We start from the raw sequence: 20,165 nt of genomic DNA, 5'->3' as shown, positions 1-20,165 counted from the left end.
ACACATCTTAATTAAGCAGAGGAATTTAAAGTTTACTAGCTGACTGGTAGAGATGCTGTCACTGATCATCACCTGGTGGCTCTAACGTTACAAACTATGAAAACCCTTGCTGTCTCTTTGATGAGAGCAGAGGTCACGGACGCACTGGATCCCCTTCAGTTTGCCTCTCAGGAGCACACTGAGTCGAGGATATGGTCCTTAACATGCTGTACAGCAGTGGTGTCCAATCCTGGTCCTGGGGGACCACTATCCTGCATGTTTTAGTTGTTTCTCTGCTCTTCAGCAGGTCTTCAAGTGCTGCAGAAGCCTGTTAATCACTCAGTCATTCAAATCAGGTAAGTCAAAGCAGAGAAACATCTAAAACATGCAGGATAGTGGCCCTCCAGGACCAGGATTGGACACCACTGCTGTACAGGATCTACATACACCTGGAGGGTCCAGGATCTATGTGAGAATCTTATTTTTTGACAAAATCAGAAATTTGGGACAGAGTTTTACCTTCAAGAAATACAAAAATATAGTATCAAACAATTAAATAACTACAAAAGGCTTGAGCAGTCTGAGAAAAACATTTAATTGTCTTGAAATTGAAGGTTGAGTACTTTTGTCTTGAGAAACAAAAACAATTTGAGTTTGAGTCATTTATATTTTGCAGGAAAATAGAACTAAACATTAATTAAGAAGAACATTAAGAATAATGCTAAAATTACTTGCTAATTAATTACATGTCAAAACCAAACCACACCTGAACCCTTTCTTATCAAAATGTTAGTGTTTCATATAACTCAACATATTGTTTCTATGTAACCTATACCAGCTAAAGTCATAACCAAAAATAAAGCAGCTTGTTAGTGCTTTGACTTCCTGCTGCTGCTGCTGCCGCTGCTGCTGCTGGCAGAGGTGGAAGCTCTGGAGGGGATGAGAGGAGGAAAGGCTCCAGTCAGGTCCAAGTCCAGGTTGATGGTCTTCAGCTGGGGGGAGGACAGTCCAGATCCTTTGGGGCTGCTGCCAGCTGAGGACAGAGGAGACCTGCAGACCAGACAGAATACTATAAAGATGCAGAGACATGCATCTAATCTTTAACAAGGTAAAAATGATGACACCATTCCATTTTTAGCCTAAAACAAATCTCAGTATAGGTCAGTCTTATTCCTCGTGAACATTTTTTAGTTTACACCAATAAGCACCTGGAGACAAGCCCTCAATTTTTATATCTCTAACATGGACTTCACCGCTCCCTAAATTTGTTAGGACTTTATGAATGCTGACCTGAGAGAAGCGGAGCTGCGGGAAGAGTTTGTCCTGGAGCTTCTCTGGCTGCTGGCGGTGGAGGAAGGAGATGGAAGGTGCAGATCGGCCTGAGAGAAACAGCAGAGAGAAATGTTAAAGTTCACCAGTAATCTGTTCCAGCTGCATGCTTCATTCATCCTCCAGAAATATAGTGCCAGATTGTTTTTTGGACCTGCAGGAGATATTTCTCCAGCACGGATCGGAGTTCAGAATCGTGCTCCATAGCTTCATTCAGCATCTTGTTGATATTTTTGTTAAATTCCTTTAACTCCTTCAGTTTGATGTCCTGCTCCTCAAGAGTTTCAGTTTTGGTGTTCTTCGCTGAGCGGATCTCTTTGGTCTGTTTAGAGCACTAGCGAAACAGCAGGAAAACACCAAATTAAGCATTATTCGTTGCATTATCATTCAGAAAAAACTGTGTCACATCTTATGCTTTGTCTCTTCTTGTGAAACGTTTTTATCAAAGATGAATAACTGCACATCCAACCTGCTTTGTGGCTCTGGCAATTTTCTCCTGCAGGGAAGCAATGTCTTTGTTCAGTTTACTGGTGAGGGTCTGTTTGTGACGTAGCTTCTCTTTCTCCGCCTGCTCTTCTTGCAGCAGAGCCTCCAAAGTACAGTTCATGTCCTAGAAATACACACATCACGATGACACAAAAACAGGACATGGAAGCATGCACAAACACATATCAGTTTCACATGAATGACAGAGTGAGTTTATTTTGTCCTAAAAACTCTCCAACATAATACAAGAAGCTACTTTTTGAGACAAGAAATGAGAAATGAGAGATGATGACAGAGAACAAGGATGAGAAGAGTGGTTTTGTAGTTAAAGAAATGTAGATGTTTTCACGTCACATTGAAAAAAAATAAAAAAAAACAAAGGTTTAGTTCTGTTTTCTCCCTGACTTTTCAGATTTGACCAGATGAAAGGGTAGACTTAAATAAAAAAGTTTTTTTTTCAGCCCTGTGACGGATGAGCCTGTTTCTTGAACTCTATCGCTGGGATCCTCCAGAAGATAAACAAAATTGATGAAGGGATAATTAAAGAGAACAAAGGATTTAACAGAAGCTCTAAAAAATAGTTTTTTTCACAAAAGTGTTGGTAAAGACAACATTTGTGGCTGAATTTTATTAGAAGCTTTTGTGTTGCTTTAGTGTAATATTTTAATTAGAAAATGAATGAGGGAGTTCAAGAGGTGCCCCTCTGATGCCAAAATGTGTTTTGCGCCTGACATAATCTGTAACAAATCTAACTATTTCCTTAAAGGGATATAAATGAAGTGGGATTCTTTGGAAAATGAATGAACAGCATCTTACCTGTTGGAGAAATCTTTTAAAATGACGTCAGATTGGATAAATAGTTTTATTCTGACAGGATTGAACAACTAATTTGAACGCAACTGAGTGACTTTGTCTTTATGACAAAAAACACTTTCTTTTTCCCATGACTGATTACAGTCAAATTTAATACTCCTCTTCACACAGGCTGTATGACAATAAGCAGCAATAACCTGCAGGTCTTGTTGCAGATCTTGGACTTGTTGTTTCTTATACTTCAGCATCTCCTCTGCAGCCCTCAGCTGTTCCTCCAGCTTTAGTTTTTCCTGGTACTCTGGAGCTTAAAAACAGCCAACAGTAGGTTTAGATTAATGACAAACTCATTCAGAAATCATACAACTTTTAACTGTTCGCTCCTAATCAGAGTGCTGTGTGTTTGTTAGTCTCTGTCAGACGTACTGGACTCTTTAACTTTGCAGAGGGAGCTGCGAAATGAGCTTAAACCACTGTTGAACAGCAGGATGGTGTTCTCCAGAGCTTTAGTCTCCAGTTCCATCTTGCGGACTTTGGCATCCAAATCATCTCCTTTCTGCTTAAGCTCCTCTTTTTCCTGTGCAGCCTGATGAAGAGCGCACATCCACAATTTAAACAGAACAATCTGAGTTTGCTCTGCTTTAGCAGTATGTGTGAGAACCTCTGACCTTTGTGATGTAGTAGGCCTGTGACTTCTCCTCTTCCCCCTCAGGAGGAGCCATTTGAAGGATCATGACTTCAAAACGGCTCTTCATTTTGTCAATCCTTGTCAGTTTCTCATGCAGTTCAGCACTGAGACGTAATCAAAGGATAAATTAGGCAATTGTTTCTCTAGAAAGGTATAGGATTACAGGTGAGCTTCTTACCTGAGTCTTTGTTTCTCCTGCTCAGTGGTTTTGAGCTGCTGGCTGAGCATTTTTATGTACGCCCTGATCTCGTTCTCCCTCTCTTTCATGGCTTTCTGTAGCTCTAACTTCCTCTTCTCCAAAGACAGCACGGTGTCTGCTTTGCTGTACAAGAGATCACGTACACGTTTCACCCCTATCAGGGTGATTTTCTGCTCCACCATATTGTCCTGTCAAGGAACAAGTGACACAAACAACACAGTGCAAGACATTGTGAGTGTCTAAAACTGGAAGATCAAAAAAAAAAGAATTTTAGACACATACTGGTCATTTTGTCTTTATTTGTTCCCAAAACTCTTTTACAATGACAGAAAACGGGTGTTTGAGTTTTGATAGCGTCTGTCATCCCAGTCTTCATTTGGTCATTTATTAAAGCAGCTTCTGCCCCTCCAGTCTTTTTGACATCTTGGTACAACTTTTGTGTAGAAGTTTCTCCAACTCTTGTTGGCAGAAATATTCAAGCTCAACCAGGCAGGAGGTGGAGGATGAGTGTGGAGTGTTTTAAAGGCCTTACAATAAATACCCTGCTGGATGCAGGTCTAAACCCAGGGTAGTTGACTCCAGGCTTTCATTGGTTTTTTTTCTAAAGCCATTTCTGTATGTTCTCAGTAGCATGCTTTGCGGTTTCGTTTAGTTAGATTTTTTTTATTTGTTTGTTTTATGTCAAACCTTCACTCCAGCTTGAAACACTTGATTTTTTTTCTGCATCCAGTTTTCCTTTGTCCTGACTCGTCACTCAGTCAGTGTAGCAGAAAAACTGGCCTACGTGATGCTACCATGTCTTTATTTGACTGCACACATGGGCAGTCTGATGGCTTCCATCAGGTCGATCATACCATAAATGGTTCAAAGGAATAGTTTGGCTATTTCGAAGTAGGTTTCTGTGCAAAAGATGTATTTAATTGTGTTTTGCTTGTTGCGGATAGCATTTGAACAACCTCAGTTTGTGGAAACAGAAGGCTCTTTCACAAAATAGGTCCTTGAAATGGCTGCAAAAACAGTCCATCTTTAGGCTGCTTCTGACTGTTCATAAATCACTGACGGAGTCGGCCACGTCCCGCATAGATGGAAATGAAGTGAGCTCTGTGGAAATAAAAGAGGTGTGCAGCAGAGTTCAGCTGTGTTGAGGTGGAGCGCCACACATTAAATGTGTGACAAACATTTCCCTCGTAACACTTTCAAAACATGACATATTAACTGAGTTTGGCACTTCTCTTTGTGGTTAACAATTTTTTAAACTAAATACAAAGTTGCTGTGCATCATTAAACTTCCCTCAGTAATAAATGTATTTATTGTTGTTTATTGTGGACCAGCCGAGCGGTCGCACAGATGATATGTCATCACATTATTGAGCTGCAAAGCTGACTTACATTTTCACACGTCAATCATTTTGGCTCTGTTACTACCTCTCTATATCAACCTCCCATGGCACCCCGGTCCATTCAGAAATCACATCAAGGCAACGAGAAGTCTTGCCTTGAAGTGTTTTGTGAAAGTGCCCAGAGTTTAAGTTCCACAGGACTGACAAACTAATGGCTTTTTCAAACAAAACTGAGACTACAGTGGATTGCTGCCTTCTTAAAACAACTCCAAGCTTCAACATTTTATTACAATTAAAGCAAATATGATTTCATACTGATGTTAGTTTTGGTTATCTGGTTATGGTTATCTGTAAGTGTGAATAGCAAAAGCAGCAGTGAGATGCAGCAATTCTGAGGAATGCATGGGTCAAAATAACTATGTAATGAAAAACAGTGTAAAGATGTATAAACCTGTATTTGTAAAAACCTCTAAGGAATTTTGCAGATTGAAGCTGTCTCTCTCCAACTTGCGTTTAGTAAACCTACAGTAGCTAGATATCAATGGACTCCAGCCAAGTTGTAAGATAATCATATGGGCCACAGGAAACACCAGACTCCTGTGGCTTCTACGGCTGTTAAAGTCTGGAAAACTTGTGTAAATAAATGTGAGTTTAAGTGGGGAAAAAAAACTCTACAAAATTTGTTTTTTCATTGTAGAGAACTTCATGCAAACTGACAAAAAGAATAACTGTGACCCCTGATAAAATGTGAAAATGAGAATTGTTTGAGTGTGTCGGGAATTTTCATGTTACCTTAAATTACATCAGTTACCTGTTTCCTCAGACTGACTCTCTTCAGCTCCTTCTCATTGCCCTCACAAAGAAACTCAAGCTTTTTGACTTCATCGTTCAGATTATTCTTCTGAGCCTCTGACTTTTCCATCTCTCTCCTCAAACAGCGAATACCATCCTGCAGGAGAAATATGCACTGGTATGTAGGCACTGTATTTCACTGGTTCAATGGGGAGAGAAAGGCTAAACTGTGTGGCAGAGGTTTGGACAAACCTCACACTCTTTGAGCGCGTTGCTGAGCATTTTGTCTGTCTTCTTCTTTTCCTCCAGATCGTTGTGCAGCTCAGCAATCTTCGTGTCCAACATTTGTCTTTCCTCTGAGTGAATGTCTCCCTGCAGCTGTGCTAGTTTTATATTGAGCCTCATTATCTCAGTGTCCTACACCATGCAGGAAAGAGAGAAGAATCTAAATAACAGACAGAACTGAGTGTTTGACAGTATGTCACATCTGTATTGTGGGATTATTGTGTGAAACACGTGCCTGGTTTTTCATGGTCTGCTGCTGTTTCATCAGTTCTTTCTCCAGTTTACTGAGCTGGTTTTGGAGGCCACTAATGGTGGCTTTACTCCTGGAAACCTGCATGATAAACTCTTTTTCCTTTGCCTTGACGAGCTGTAGCTGCTGTCTGTGACGTAACAGCTCCCCTGTGAGGTTCTGCTGCAGAACATCCAACTCCTGAAGCAAAGGCACAAACAGGATTACAATCATAGCACAACACTGTTTCTCTGAACACAAAGTTTCTCCTCATTCTGGCAATTTCACAGGTATCTGAACATCTCCTTCAGACTTAAAGCTAATTTTATAAAGTGGCATAAAAAACTAGTTGCTATTCTGATTAATGTTAAAGACAAAAATCTAATAATTGAGAGTGTGTTGGTTTGATATAAAAACTAAGATAAAGAAGAGAAAAACTACTTCAATTTGCACTACAAAATCTTTCATTCATCTGAAACTTCAGCGAATAAAAGCTGATGATGCAGGCCTCTCACCTTGATAACCTGTTCTGTTTCTTTCAAGAATTGCTCCATCTGAGCAGCTCTCTCCTCCTCACTGAGAGCAGTCTGAGTCACAACTTTCAGCTTCTCCTCCAGTGCTGAGTTGTAGGCCCTGGCCTCCTTTAGTCTAACACACACACACGCACACACCAACAGAGTTGTATAACAAAGGGATGATTCATATACAAATATATGTTTTAGTATTTCACTGACTTCTCATTGTTGTCCTGGAGATTTTTCTTTTTTTTGGATATAACGGACATCAAAGCTTTCACATCAGAGCTCGATCTGTTCAGGGTGTGTTTGTAACTGTTCAGCTGCAGACACATGAGAATCAGTGGTGTATAATATCAAGCCAGATGATCTGAGGACTCATTCTGCATAGTTTGAGAAGCTGACCTCATCCTGCAGCCTGATAAAGTTCGTCTCCTGCTCCTTCAGGTCCTGCCGTAGTTTTGCTGACTGTGTCTTTGCTGCAGCTAGTTTCCTCTCGATTTCTTTGTTGTTGTTCTTCTGAATATCCAGTAAATGCTTGCTCTCTGAGACGGCGGCCGTGTTTTCCCTGATCCTCTGGTTAGCCTGAGCAAGTTGCTGCAGTGATAAGGAAACTTAATGGGGTTTTCTCAAAAGAGTTTTCCAGGCTGTGAATTGTCAGTTTAATATTCTCAGTTTTGAGTTGGTATGAAACGTATCCACAGAAGCTCGAGGTCTGACACATTACCAGCGCACACTGCTGCATCTCAGAGTCCTGTCGCTTCATCTGCTTGATCGAATTTCCCCACTGATGGATGAGCTGCTGCGTCTCTAAGTGAACCTGCTGCAAGTTCTCTGTCGTCTTATCCAAACCCATCTGTTAGAAAAGCAGATGACTCTTTTATTTTTTACAGAACTCAAACACAGTCACAACTGTCATGTTATAGTGCACATCCTTATGCAGAGATCATCAATCTAGCCTGTAAGAGGATAGGTGGCACCCACCCTCACTTTACTAAAGGATAGAAGAAACAAAAATGTAAATGGTATTTAAAATATTTTGCATGCAATTCTTATTTTAAAGCAACATAAATAAAAAAATAGGCCTGTTTAATCAGTTTTATAATGTTTTAATTGACCGGTTTACTGAGTCCTGCTGAGACTATCAGCCTGACAACTTGCCATATATATACACCAAACAATATACAATGCTGCACATAAACCCCTAAGGCTGAAATACATGTTTGATAATTGGAAGAAATTACTTTTTTTAAGACACTAAAGTCTTAAGATCAAGCTTGACAGCTGTAAGGCTTATTTGAAACCACTATTTCTTTATTTAGATCAAAAGAGAACGAGATTTATGAGAACCAAAGGAGACAAGATTTTACCAATATATTTAAAAAAAACATTAAAGATGAAATATATGCTGATATAAGCCTTTTATAAAGCCCTCTTGGAGGTTTTGTCACAAACTAAACTGAATGGCACCTCTTATCACTAACTTTTTTGTCTTTTTTTTACAGATTTTTTTATGAAAACATCTTACCACCAGCGATCAAAACAACAAAAAAAATGAAAATCCGAAGAAAACACAAAAAGACAGCGTGGACAAATATACATTTAAGCAGAGACTCTATACCTCTGATATAAACCTGACATCTTTTCATGCTGTAAGTTCATCTGTGTTTGGAATTAGACTTTGAGTCGTAGAAACTCTTAGGACTGATGTATATTAGAGTGAAACACCTGATTCTTTTCATTACATATGGAGTTTCTCACACAAGTATATATTCTGATAAACAGATCAATAAGCTGCTCATGTGGGAAGCAGGATCGGGGAGACGGTGTTCTTGAAATGTGCAGCACACAGTCATATTTTCTGGAACACCACATCGCTTCAGATTCTGTCTCTTTTCATCTCAAACAAATTAAGAAATAATTCAAACTTAATTTTCTCAGCTTCAAAATTGGCAACTGACCTTGTGAACCAAGTATGCTGTGTTTTTAAACAAAATGCACAGTGATGGAGACTCTACCTCCACCTGTTTTTAGTATGTGGCTCCAGGTTTAACAGCTGCGCTCACAAGGCTTGAGTGATGCTGGGTGTTTCAGTGCATTCTGGGATGTGTAGATGTGGTGCTTCTGTACTGTATACTTGTGGGTGGCTGTAATGCACAACAATATGATCTGGTTGGCCAAATGTGGCCCATGGGTCTTGTGCTTGACATGTCTGTATGAAGTGCTGCCACACAAAGGATTTAAAAATATTAAAAACATCTTTATTGCTATTTTTGTGAGAGAAAGTCATGATGACTGTGACTGGATTGTGCCTCACAGTGTCTTCAGAATATCAACATGTTTTAATTTTGTGAGATCTTAAGGCACAAAATCTTATTGCACTCCTAATAAAATTGTGATTAAGATTGGCACTTGGCTAGGACCAAGTTTAAAACCATTCAGAGATGCATCCTTTTAACACCCTGCATGGTGTTTTGATCTGTCTAAAAATATGTACGCTAAAGTTGTGCCAGATTTGGTCTGAAGCCCGTTGTAGTTGTGCTGTGAGTTTTGTTTTGTTTACATTACCTGTGCAGACGTCGTCTCTGTCATCTCTTTCTCAAGTGCTTTACGCTTTTCATTGGCCTCCAGGGACTTCTTCTCAATAGCCAGTGTGAGGGACTAGATAAGGACACATTAGAAGGTTATTAACTGAGAAAGGGTCAGACCTGGTAATTTCAAGTTTTGACCCCTTTCCCTCACAGAGGTCATTAAAGTGAACAACTTTTAAAAAACTGTTCCCTCGTAAATGTAAACAAGCTTAAATACTACAGCTTTATATTAGGGTAGTATTTCAATGTTGGTGACCAGCTGGAGGCACAAAATTGCAAGAAAATAAGCAGATTTTCACCTGAAATCACACTGAATTGGTACTTATTACACACTTCTGTTTTGTGTGAGATTTTTGTCTCAGTTTAGTCACAAACTATCTTAATTAGTTTGCACTTGTCTTGCATTAAAAATGTTAGATTCTTTTTCTTTGTCTCCAATCAGTCACAGTTTAGTTTCATAGCTCACCAATCTCTCCAAAGTTGTCTCACATTTCTGACACGTTCAAACTCACAGAAACTAAATTAACAGGATACCAGAAGGGTTACAGACACTGAAAACGTGTCTTTGACTATTTTAAGTGGTAATTCATTTGGCAAATGTTTTGAACATGTTCAAAGTTCCAACGACATGAGAGCAAGGCCCTGCACCTTACAGTACATGAGGAAATTGAGATTACTTTTGAAACACTTTGAAAACTGCCTCACGGATGCTGTTCACAGTTTGTCACCAGCAGTCACAGCCCACTGACATACTGACTTTAGACCCTTTATTAGACCCAGAAGAGGTTTAGATGTTAAATGAAGACCCTGAAGGAGCTGCAGAAGCAGAAAGATCAAATCCTGACAGATTAGGCTGTACCACGTGACATCTCTTCCCAAAAGATCTTATGGTTAAAACTGAGCACAGTAAAAATATTTATATGCTCCCAAAAGGAAAAAGAAAACAATTAAAAACCTGGACTGTACCGTGTAGCATTGTGCCCATCTTGTTTACTCTTTCTAACACGAGATACATTTGGGGAACTCTTAATAAGACCTAATAAAAAAGAGACTAAAAAAACTAAAGTTGTAAAAAGAAGTGCTGGGAGATGTTTTGTTATTTTTGTATTTTGAAAACTGAATAGGGTTTTGACTGGTGGACAGGTTGCATGGTGTCCAGAGGAGGATATTTCCTCAAAACTATAAATATTAAAAAATGAAAACTGAACATTACTTATGTCTCCTAAAGTGGCACTTTCAAAAATAATCCACGCTGACAGAGGTAGGTGAAATAATGTGATATTTTCTTTACCTTGATCCTGTGTTCATCTTGCTGAGCGTACTTGATGATGGCCATCGTGTCCTCCTCTTTACGTGTTGACTCCTCCAAGAAGGCATCCAAAGTCTGCTGGTCCCAGTTCATCTGGTACTTAAACTCCTCCAGTTTCTCCTTTGCCTTGAATATGTTTTTCTGAATAAATTGAATTTAAAAAAAAGGTTAAGAAGCACATTTTGCCATAAACTGCTGTAAGTCGTTTTGTGTTTTCTTCTGAAGTACAGGAAAGGCGCAGACCTCTATTGCCTCTTTCTTTTCCTTTAAAGACCTGAGCTCCTTTTGAATCTTGGCTGCCTGCTGAGTCAGGCGACCCGACTCTCTCTCTGCAACGGCTGTCAGATGCTTCTCCAACTCCACCTCTCTTTCCTTTGCCCTCAGCAGAGCCTATAAAAAATCAAAATGACAAAGACCCCGACCTGGCTGGTGTACAGTACTGCTCTGACTTACCTCAGTGTATTCCAGCTCTTGTTTAGCACTTTTGAGGTATTCCGTCATTGACTGCTTTTTCTCTTGAGTTTTCTGAACTTTGTTGTCCAAATCCATGAGCTTCTTTTCTGCTTTACAAACCTGTTGTTGATAAAACCATCCATTTACGACCAAGACATACAATATGAAATACGATTTACAATTTTTTGTTGAGCTAATTGAGCAGTCTTTAATGTTATCAGACACTTACATAAAGATAAATTAGTTGGTACCCTTACAGCTCATTGAGACAATGCTTCACTCCTTGTGAAAAGTAATTCAGTCTAATGTTTGTCTGGATGCTTTAAATATGTGAAAAACTGTGAAAAGAAATGACTTGTTTTGATTTTACAAAAATAGGCTAAACTAGTATAGACAGATTTGTTGGTGCCCTTAAAGAGACTTAATCTTTTCATTATATTCATGTTTCAAACCTGAATTAGTATCACAGCTGACTTCAAGCTTTCCATCAAACATTCAGCTTATTTAAAGGGAACAAACAGCCTCTGGGTAGTTTGGTATCGTTGTGTTCACAAGACTGAACATGGAGCAGAGAAAACAAATGTGAGCGGAGCTCAGAAAGATTATAGACATGCCTGTTAAAGGTAAAGACTACAAGACCATCTCCAAGCAGCTTCATGTTCTTCTGACCACAGCTGACAAGATTATTATACATTATATGACTAATGGGACTGAAGGCCAACCTCCCAGGACGTGGATTCAAATGTGAGCCCAGGTTGATCAGACAAACAGCGCAGATGGTAGAAGAAGAGCCAAAGAAACCAGTCAAAACTATTCAAGCTGAACTCCAGGGTCAAGGTATTTTGAATCATTATAGGCTCCATGAAAAGACTCAGGAGGATCTCACTACTGACAAAAAACACACAAAGAAACAGACTGGAATTCACCAAAATGCAGGATCACAAGAACCAAGGTTTCTGGGACTAAACTGAAGCTTTTTAGCCAGTCTCAGTTGTATTTCTGTTATTATTATTATTACAGAAGGATACCGACAAATTTAGTTGCATCTGTACATAAAGATTTGAGGAGGGTTAACATTTAGGTTGAACACATAGTGTTCAAGAGTTACAGTATGATTTATGCTGTTTGAATTAATAAAAACAAAGGTTTTTAATAACTACATGCACACTTAGCAAATAAACTCAACAAAAAAGGTCCAATATATAAAAAGTCCATCCATGGATCTTGTTTTGCTTATCTGAGGTTGAATTGCTGACGCAACAGGTCCACAAGGGAAACTAAGACACTCCTTTCTCCAGCTCCTCCTGAGGGAACCCAAGGTGTTCTCAGGCCAGAGAGGACATATAAATAATCCCTACAGTGAGTTCTGGGTCTGACCCAGGGTCCCCTTCCGCCAAGACGAGCCTGGAAAACCTCCAGAGTGAGGCCTGCAGAAGGAATCTTATCTGATGTCAGGAGGCAGCTGAGGTGGGTCAGAGGGACAGGGAGGTCTGGGGTTCCTGTTGGCTCTGGGACCCAATGGTGGATAGATGGATGGATGGATGGATGGATGGATGGATGGACGGACGGACGGACGGACGGACGGACGGACGGACGGACGGACGGGTGGATGGATGGATGGACGGACGGACGGACGGACGGACGGACGGGTGGATGGATGGATGGATGGATGGACAGACGGACAGACGGATGGATTGATGGATGGATGGACGGATGGATGGATGGATGGATGGACGGACGGACGGAAGGACGCTTTAGCAGGTGGCAGTGTTTTCAAAGGTTTCTTTCAGCTTCACATCACTCCATTCTCTTAAGACGTCCATTTTGAACAAGTTTATTTCTTCACTGTCAGCAGTTTTGCAAGACAGTGTCGTAAAGAACCAGGTTCTCTCTGATGTTCTGCTACCTGAAGGCTAACAGATCATACTGTATCTAATCAGCAATATCACATCAATAAACAAGGCATATTTTTTTTTCAAAACCAATATCAAGGTTTATCGATATTTTTACAGTATCTGCTGTCTCTGCAATATTATTATTAACATAAAATAATTTAAACTATTAGCAAATCACTGCATTGTTCATTTATTTATATTTCACACAGCTTTCAAACTTTGGAAAATGGGGTTTTATGACTTCTGTTGAAACGACTACAAACCATGATGTTAGTGAGAGCCAATTAAACATAATATTTTAGCATTCCATATAAAAATATAAATATCTTAAACAGTCACAAACATAGACTCCATAAATAAATACATAAAATGAAAATACTGGGAACTTGTTAATGTTATATTTTGTTTTAGTTCTTCTAAAAGACTACGCGGTCATGTTATCAGGTCCTACAGGTGCTTTTAAGAAATTTTCTTTAACAGGAGTGTTTTATTTCATAGTTCTTCTTTGGACATTTGCTGTTTTTTCCATTCATTTTCAGACTCTTTTTAAAAGAATGTTTTGCTCCTATTTGTTAAGCCGGCTTAATTTTGACTTGTAAATTATAATTAAGTGTAAAAAAGCTTTGTGTCTATATATAGCATAACTTAGCAAAGAACCAAATCTGTAATATCTTCAGACACGTTAACTGTTTGGTCCAGGGGTCTAAAGCTGCCACTCAGGAGCATCGTGTGACTCTTCAGCTCCTCTGCAGCGGCTCAAAAAGCACAGAAACCTGTTTCTCATCTAGGTACAGCTCAGGTTGAAGGACTGGGAGATAAAGTTAGAGAGGTCAGACTGAGACGGTTTGGACGTGCAGAGGAGGGACAGTGGGTATATTGGTAGAAGGATGTTAGAGATGCAGCTGCAAGGAAAAAGACAAAGAGGAGATATATGGATGCAGTCAGAGAGGACATGGAGGTAGTTGGAGTGAGGACAGAGGACACAAAAGTTTTTATATATAAAATTTAGTAACACTTAAAAAGTAGTTGTGTTATTCCAATTTTTATCTAAATTTCAATCTTCAAGTGGGTTTTGGGGCTCTAGGCAAATTTGATTTAGTGGTTAAATTGACATAAATGGCTGTTTTTCACTGTAAAAGCTGCAGACCCTCCTCTATACTAATTTTATTTCCTAATGCAGAAGATAAAAACGCCTCTTTGGGCGGATTTCTTCCGTTGAAGAGATTAAAAATGAATGAAGAAAGAAGGAAGAATCACGCTAAAAATGTTAACCGTCAACCATATAGTGGTGCTGAAATTACAGAGCTCACAGAGTACAATATAACTCACTAACTAACTACCTAACTAACTAACTTACCTCCTCCAGTAAGAGCTTGTTCTCGGCGTTGAGCTCGGGAATGGCGTAGCGTGTGTCCCAGCCTATATCAGACAACACTGTCGGCAGAGTACTCGACATTTTCCTGTTCCTTTCGATGAAACCTCTGTAAAGCAGCAAACACGAACAAAAACTGATGGCTTTCCTCGCTATAGCAGTAGTAATTCCGGCTGAAGAGTGCTCCTCCTAACAGGCGGCTCTGAGCGTTTGCTGTCCGTTGCTATGGGCAACTGACGGCGCCGCGTGCGGTCACCGCGTGGTGGCGCGAGACAAACGCAGCGAAGACTGTTTATATGTAGTATGTGTCTGTGATGTAGCTGATTCCACATTACAGTTCAAATTACAAAAACTAGCAATGTAAGTTCTCAGAGGTAATTTAAAGTCTATAACACATTAATACCTGCGTCACTTTAGCGATATCCACTCACTTTATCGGGTACACCTGTTTCTGGTAAACGCAATCAGCCGAACAGCCAATCAGATGGCAGAAACTCAGTACCTTTAAAGTTGAGGATGAAGACGACTTGCTGATGTTCAAACCAGAATGGGGAAGGAAGAAGATTTAAGTGACTTTGAATGTGATGTTGTTGTTGGAGACAGGCGGGCTGGTCTGAGAAACTGCTGATCTACTGGATTTTTACACAACCATCTCTAGAATTTAAAGAGAATGGTCCAAAAAAGAGAAAATATCCAGTGAGCGGCAGTTGTGTGGATGAGACGTCTTGTTAATGTCGGAGAAGAATGGGCAGACTGGTTGGAGATGACAGAAAGTGACAGTAGCTCAAATTATCACTGGTTGGAAACAAAGGTCTGTAGAAAACGGTCACCAGATCGAGCATCTTCGGGATGTAGTCGAACACGAGACTCACATCATGGAGGTTCAGCTGACAAATCTGCAGTGACAGCATGATGCTATCTGGACCAGAGTCTGTAAGGAATGTTTCAAACACTTTGATGAACCTGTGACGTGGATAATTAAAGCATTTCTGAAGATAAAAGAGGTATTAAAGCTGAATTGATTACAAAATAAATGTTATAAATAAATTATAGTAAAAGAAAAAAAAAATCAGAAAATGACAATGACAATACTCTGTAGAGACACTTTTGCAGAAATTATAGCAGCAACTTTCTTCAGGTTTGCCTCCATGACCTTGTTAAATCTAGACACTTGAATTTTTGCCTGTTCTTCATGCTAGAACTGCATACCGTGTCTTAGTTGGATTCCGGTGCAGGCTTTGACTGGATATTAACTGGTTCTCCTTAAACCAGTGGACTGTTGCTTTTGCAAAGGGTTTAGAGTCTTTGCCCTGCTGGAGGTGAAACTCTGTCCCAACAGATTCCCCTCAAGAATTTTCTTTATAATTTGTTCCATCTAATTTTCCTTCAACCCTGATCAGTCTATTACTCCCTACTGATGAAAAACATCCCCAAAGTATGATGCTGTTACTACCATGCTTCACTGAGAGAATGGCATTCTCAGCATAATGAGAGATGTTAAATTTGTACCACACATGAAGTTGTTGTTGATGATTAAATAGCCCCCTATTAGGTTATCTTTGGCATCCTGAATGTTTTTTCTGATTAATGCTCTCATTACTTAGTCTGTGACTTTTGGTGGATGACCCTCTTTTTGCAGGTTTCTGTTTTCTAGCCTAATGTAGTAACTTACATTTGCTTTCATATTTAAAGCAAACCTTTGGTAATTAAAATAGTTTACTTTAACCAAACCATAGTGACAATTTCTGTGCATAAAAACTGTTATTAATTTCACCAGTGATCAAAAATAAAACAGTTTTACCTCACCATGTTTGAATGATTCTCCTGTCATTGGGCTCTATAAGGTTTTAAATATTTACTACCTTATATATTCCTAGTTTAGGCTTTTTTGTTGTTGTTGTTGCTGTTTTGTTTTGTGTTGTGTTATTTCAGCTGTTTGTATTTTTATTTCATTCATTTACTGACTTTATCTGAATTATCTATTTAATTTTTATTATCTTCAGTTTATAACTTATAGACCAAATTTCCTGTTTGGAATTGTTTTTGTATATCTAATATTTAGCAATTTGCTGTGCTGTACATTCAGTGTTGATGTTAATAAAGTTGTTATAAAAAATGCCTATTCCGGTTGAAATAGTGCACTTCAAAATAAAAGCGTACAACAAAAATACGTCAAAATGAATAATTATAAGGTTTTTTGTTTACTCAGTAAGTTGTATATATCTGCAGTAGACAGATAAATCATTCTATGTGGGTCTGAAGATTTAGACACTTTTTAAAAAAACTGTTACAAAAGCTTCGCTTTTATTTTTTTAAAGCAACTTGTCGGAAGTGACGTCAGGCAGGCTAACGTTAGCTGAATCCAAGGCGTTTTTGGATGTTTACAGCTGCTCTGGAAAGATTTCAGAAGCTATGGAAGTCTTACAGACACCGCTTCGTGCCTTGGGTCGTGTTTAACTTGTCTAAAAATGAGAAAACTCTGCGCCAGGTGACGGAGCGCTCCAAAGACAAACTGGTCCCGGATGAAGAGGTCTCCCGGAGCCTTCTGAAGCTTTTCAGAGCCCTCCACGGGAAGAGGGGTTCTCATGGGGAGCTCCGGGCAGCTCATGAGCAACCAGTGCCACAGTTTTCAGGCGAAGAAGAGGGACAGGATGGCGGACGAGATGCTATGTTCCAGTCTCTGGGATTCTGTATCGACCGGAAGCCCAGCACTTTACCCTCTGCTGGAGCTGGGGTGTTTGTCACCAGGGGACTTGTATCCAAAGGAGCTACTGTTGCCATGTATCCCGGCACCATTTACCAGCCTTATGAGCCCATTCTCCTTCAGTCCATCAGAAACTCTTTCGTATTCCGGTGCATCGATGGCGTCCTGGTTGATGGAAATGACAAAGGCATCTCCAAAATGGTATTCAGGTCGTGCAGTGGCAGGGACAGGATCGGTCCCTTTGTGACGAGTGACACCACTTGGCTGACGGACAGTCCACGAAACCCACTGGCTGTGGGTCAGTATGTCAACAACTGCTCCAATGAAAGGCCTGCAAATGTTTGCTACCAGGAGCACGACATCCCGGACAGCTTCCCCATCGAGCTCCGCCAGTATCTACCAAACGTCAACTACAGCCAGGAAACCAGGAGGCCTCTACGCTGTGTGGTCCTCGTCTCCCTCAGAGAAGTTGCAGCAGGAGAGGAACTCTTCTCCAACTACTACACCATTGTGCATTGAACTATTCATATTGTATACTGGATTTTAAAAAAAATCCAAGCATTCTTTTCTGACATTGTTAAATACAGTTTTTATGTGGCATTAAAAAGGCTTTGAACTTCTATTTCAATTAAATTCCTTGAAGGAATGCATATTGCCTATTGTCTTTCATGCCAGAGTTTTAGACTAAGATTAGTTAATGTTAATAAATTATGAGAGTTGTTGCCTTTTTGGTCAAACCTTGAAAATGTATGCACATTCTTGTAATATTGCAGGATGTCTCACTTGAAGTATGTGTCGTGAATGACTCTCAGTTACGTCAAATTTTAACTCAAAATCTGCTAAATTGACTGAATTATATCCATTTAGTGTTTTCTTATGGTCAGTTGACTGCGGCAGCCATCTTGAATTGCATTGACTCTAAAGGTTAATCAGTCGTAGATGTACATGTAATGATTATTTCCTGACAGTTTCATTAAAATCTATCCAGTGGAAACAGAAACACACGCAGACACAGGCAAAAGCATTATCGACCACAGAAATTCTAAATGGTGAGCTTGCACAATGTGTTAGTGTTTTGTCTATGTGTTGGAGATCAGTCTCTACCACACCAAATTTTACTTTAATAATTATAACCAGGAGGTATCACCATTTTTTGTGTTTTTTTAAGTTCAGTTAGCATAGGCAACCATCTTGAATTGGATTGACTCCAAATATTAAATCAGTTGTAGATGTATACCCAACAGTTACTTTCTGCAAGTTTCAATAAAGTTTGTTCAGTGCTTCATCGGATATTTTGCTAACAGTCGAACTCGCACACAAACACAGGCAAAAACATTACACATAATCTGATGGGGTGCCCATGTTGACTCGTGTTCACCTTCAAATACACCTACATTGGCTATATGGACAGAAGAACTGGACCACAGTGTAATGAAGCAACATGTGATTATGAGTTAACGTTTCTTTTCAACTGTGGTGGATGTTTGACACTTACTAGAAGAAATGGTACCAGGATCTACCATGAGAAGAGGTCAAACTGGTGTTATAACACTTTGGACAATGGTCAGCTTGGAGAATTTGGGTCCTGGGATTCATTTAGTTGTCATTTTACCACCTAAACACTTTTGGTGATCAGACACCTGTTGGTAATCTCTGAGGGCTCTGTATTAGTTTGTACTTTTGCCACTATGTGGTTTTGGTCCGTACACATTTATACATTTGGGGTTACAAAAAGAAGTTGTGCCTCGGTCCACTTTGTAGTCACTTTAGCAGCCGCCCCGACACTGATGATAAAGGCCTCATTTCACTCTTCAGAATATCTTTGAAACAGTTATTTCTTTCCCATTCACCTGATTCTAACAAGACTTGGGACCTGTCCAGGGTGTCCCCCGCCTCTCACACAGTGACTGCTGGGGATAGGCACCAGCTCCCCGCGACCCAGAATGGAGAAGCGGGTAAAGAAAATGGATGCATGGATGGATGATTCTAACAAAAATGTTGAAATAGACATAGCCTCTAGGTAGCGAGAATACCCACATTAACGACCTCCAGGGAAAGAACATCTTTGGATTGGCTAAAAATATCCCAAAATAATTGTATCTTGTTTATTTTCTTTGATTAAATTTCCTTCCAGCTGTTAACCATTCCAGCACACGGTCTTGGTTTAATGATGACAGGATCCTGATAAAGTGAGACAGATGGTAAAAACGGTTGTTTTGGTTTTTAGGGCAATATGCTGGTGTAGATTTTTGTTTTTTAACCTTTTTTGAAGTTTTTAGGGCACAAAGTGATAGTGGGCATAAGCGAAGAAGGCTACTACATCATTGTTTCTGAAGAGCTCCATATTTCAGGTCTCCAATACACCAAAAAAATAAAAAAAAATTTAAACGTCTCCACTTTGAAAGGTGTTTTTTAAACATCTTTATTTTTTTACACCAAAACTCAGTTTATGTACAGCCGGAAGGTGTAAATGCAGCAGGAAATCTCTCATCTCCATCTGTCCTTCCATTTTCTTTACCTACTTTAAGAGATGCTCCAACCTTCTTACTGGGAGGCAACGGCTCTAACCAATGAGCCGCTGTCCCATCTCACTTTTTAAAAATATCCTGTGTAGTGCAGAAGGGGTCTTAAACTACTGGAGTTTAATTAAAAGTAACTTCTGTTGTTTGATGGCAGCTTAATGTTTGCCAGATCCCCAGCCCTATTCCCTAACCTTAACCTTTGATACGCAGCCCTGACATTAAACCTGAACCTCAGATTCTTGGCTCATAATTTAACCCTAGACAAGACACATACATGCAGCGGTAAACACATGAGTATGAAAAGGCACCAACTGAGTATGAGGTGGGTGCAGAAAGTGGCTGTAGTTTAAGTTAACCCCACCCACTCCTGATGACAGTGACCTCCTTCAGGATGAGAATGTAGCCAGCCACTTTGCAAAAAATAAAAAATAAATAAATAAAGAGTTCAATCATTGTTTGAGCAACACAAAATCAGGTTTGAGGTCTCATTTAGATTTCAAATTGTCCAGATCTCAGTCCAAGACAAAAAACAAATTTCGTTAATGGAGGTACCACCTTGCAACTACAAGACCTTAAAGGATCTGCTACTGGCTGATCAGTGCCAGATACCACAGCAGAACTTCAGAAGTTTAGAGTTGATACCTCAAAAGGGGTCAAAAAGATCGGA

General features: G+C 39.7%; 2 protein-coding genes across 2 annotated transcripts; one reads left to right on the top strand and one right to left on the bottom strand.

Annotated features, from left to right (window-relative positions):
- Positions 1-571: 571 nt before the first annotated feature.
- On the bottom strand, positions 572-14,480 carry ccdc39 (coiled-coil domain containing 39). The gene is made up of 20 exons (XM_017420208.3): positions 14,258-14,480; positions 11,006-11,125; positions 10,796-10,942; positions 10,535-10,693; positions 9,221-9,313; positions 7,380-7,508; positions 7,058-7,249; positions 6,872-6,975; positions 6,653-6,785; positions 6,144-6,338; positions 5,876-6,040; positions 5,643-5,780; positions 3,471-3,679; positions 3,273-3,396; positions 3,031-3,190; positions 2,805-2,911; positions 1,778-1,918; positions 1,463-1,642; positions 1,270-1,358; positions 572-1,029 (listed from the first exon to the last, which is right to left on the bottom strand). The coding sequence occupies exons 1-20, from the start codon at positions 14,354-14,356 to the stop codon at positions 849-851; spliced, it is 2,865 nt and encodes a 954-aa protein (XP_017275697.1). The 5' UTR covers positions 14,357-14,480; the 3' UTR covers positions 572-848.
- Positions 14,481-16,604: 2,124 nt separating this feature from the next.
- setd9 (SET domain containing 9) lies at positions 16,605-17,626 on the top strand. The gene has a single exon (XM_017420237.3). It carries the CDS (start codon positions 16,650-16,652, stop codon positions 17,493-17,495), a length of 846 nt encoding a protein of 281 aa, XP_017275726.1. The 5' UTR covers positions 16,605-16,649; the 3' UTR covers positions 17,496-17,626.
- Positions 17,627-20,165: the final 2,539 nt, after the last annotated feature.

The sequence above is a fragment of the Kryptolebias marmoratus genome, linkage group LG20, assembly GCF_001649575.2.
Source record: "Kryptolebias marmoratus isolate JLee-2015 linkage group LG20, ASM164957v2, whole genome shotgun sequence".
In the NCBI taxonomy this organism is placed as follows: Eukaryota; Metazoa; Chordata; class Actinopteri; order Cyprinodontiformes; family Rivulidae; genus Kryptolebias; species Kryptolebias marmoratus.
The sequence above is the reverse complement of the archived record's forward strand: the minus strand, read 5'-3'. Positions and strand labels throughout refer to the sequence as shown.

What these genes read in the sequence shown, in the direction of transcription:
- ccdc39 (XM_017420208.3), bottom strand. Translation starts at nt 14,356, where the DNA reads ATGTCGAGTACTCTGCCGACAGTGTTGTCTGATATAGGCTGGGACACA. An exon ending in AAGATGAACACAGGATCAAG is followed by an intron (nt 9,314 to 10,534) that starts GTAAAGAAAATA and finishes GTCCTTATCTAG; the next exon opens with TCCCTCACACTGGCTATTGA. An exon ending in AGATGCAGCAGTGTGCGCTG is followed by an intron (nt 7,250 to 7,379) that starts GTAATGTGTCAG and finishes TTATCACTGCAG; the next exon opens with CAACTTGCTCAGGCTAACCA.
- setd9 (XM_017420237.3), top strand. Translation starts at nt 16,650, where the DNA reads ATGTTTACAGCTGCTCTGGAAAGATTTCAGAAGCTATGGAAGTCTTAC.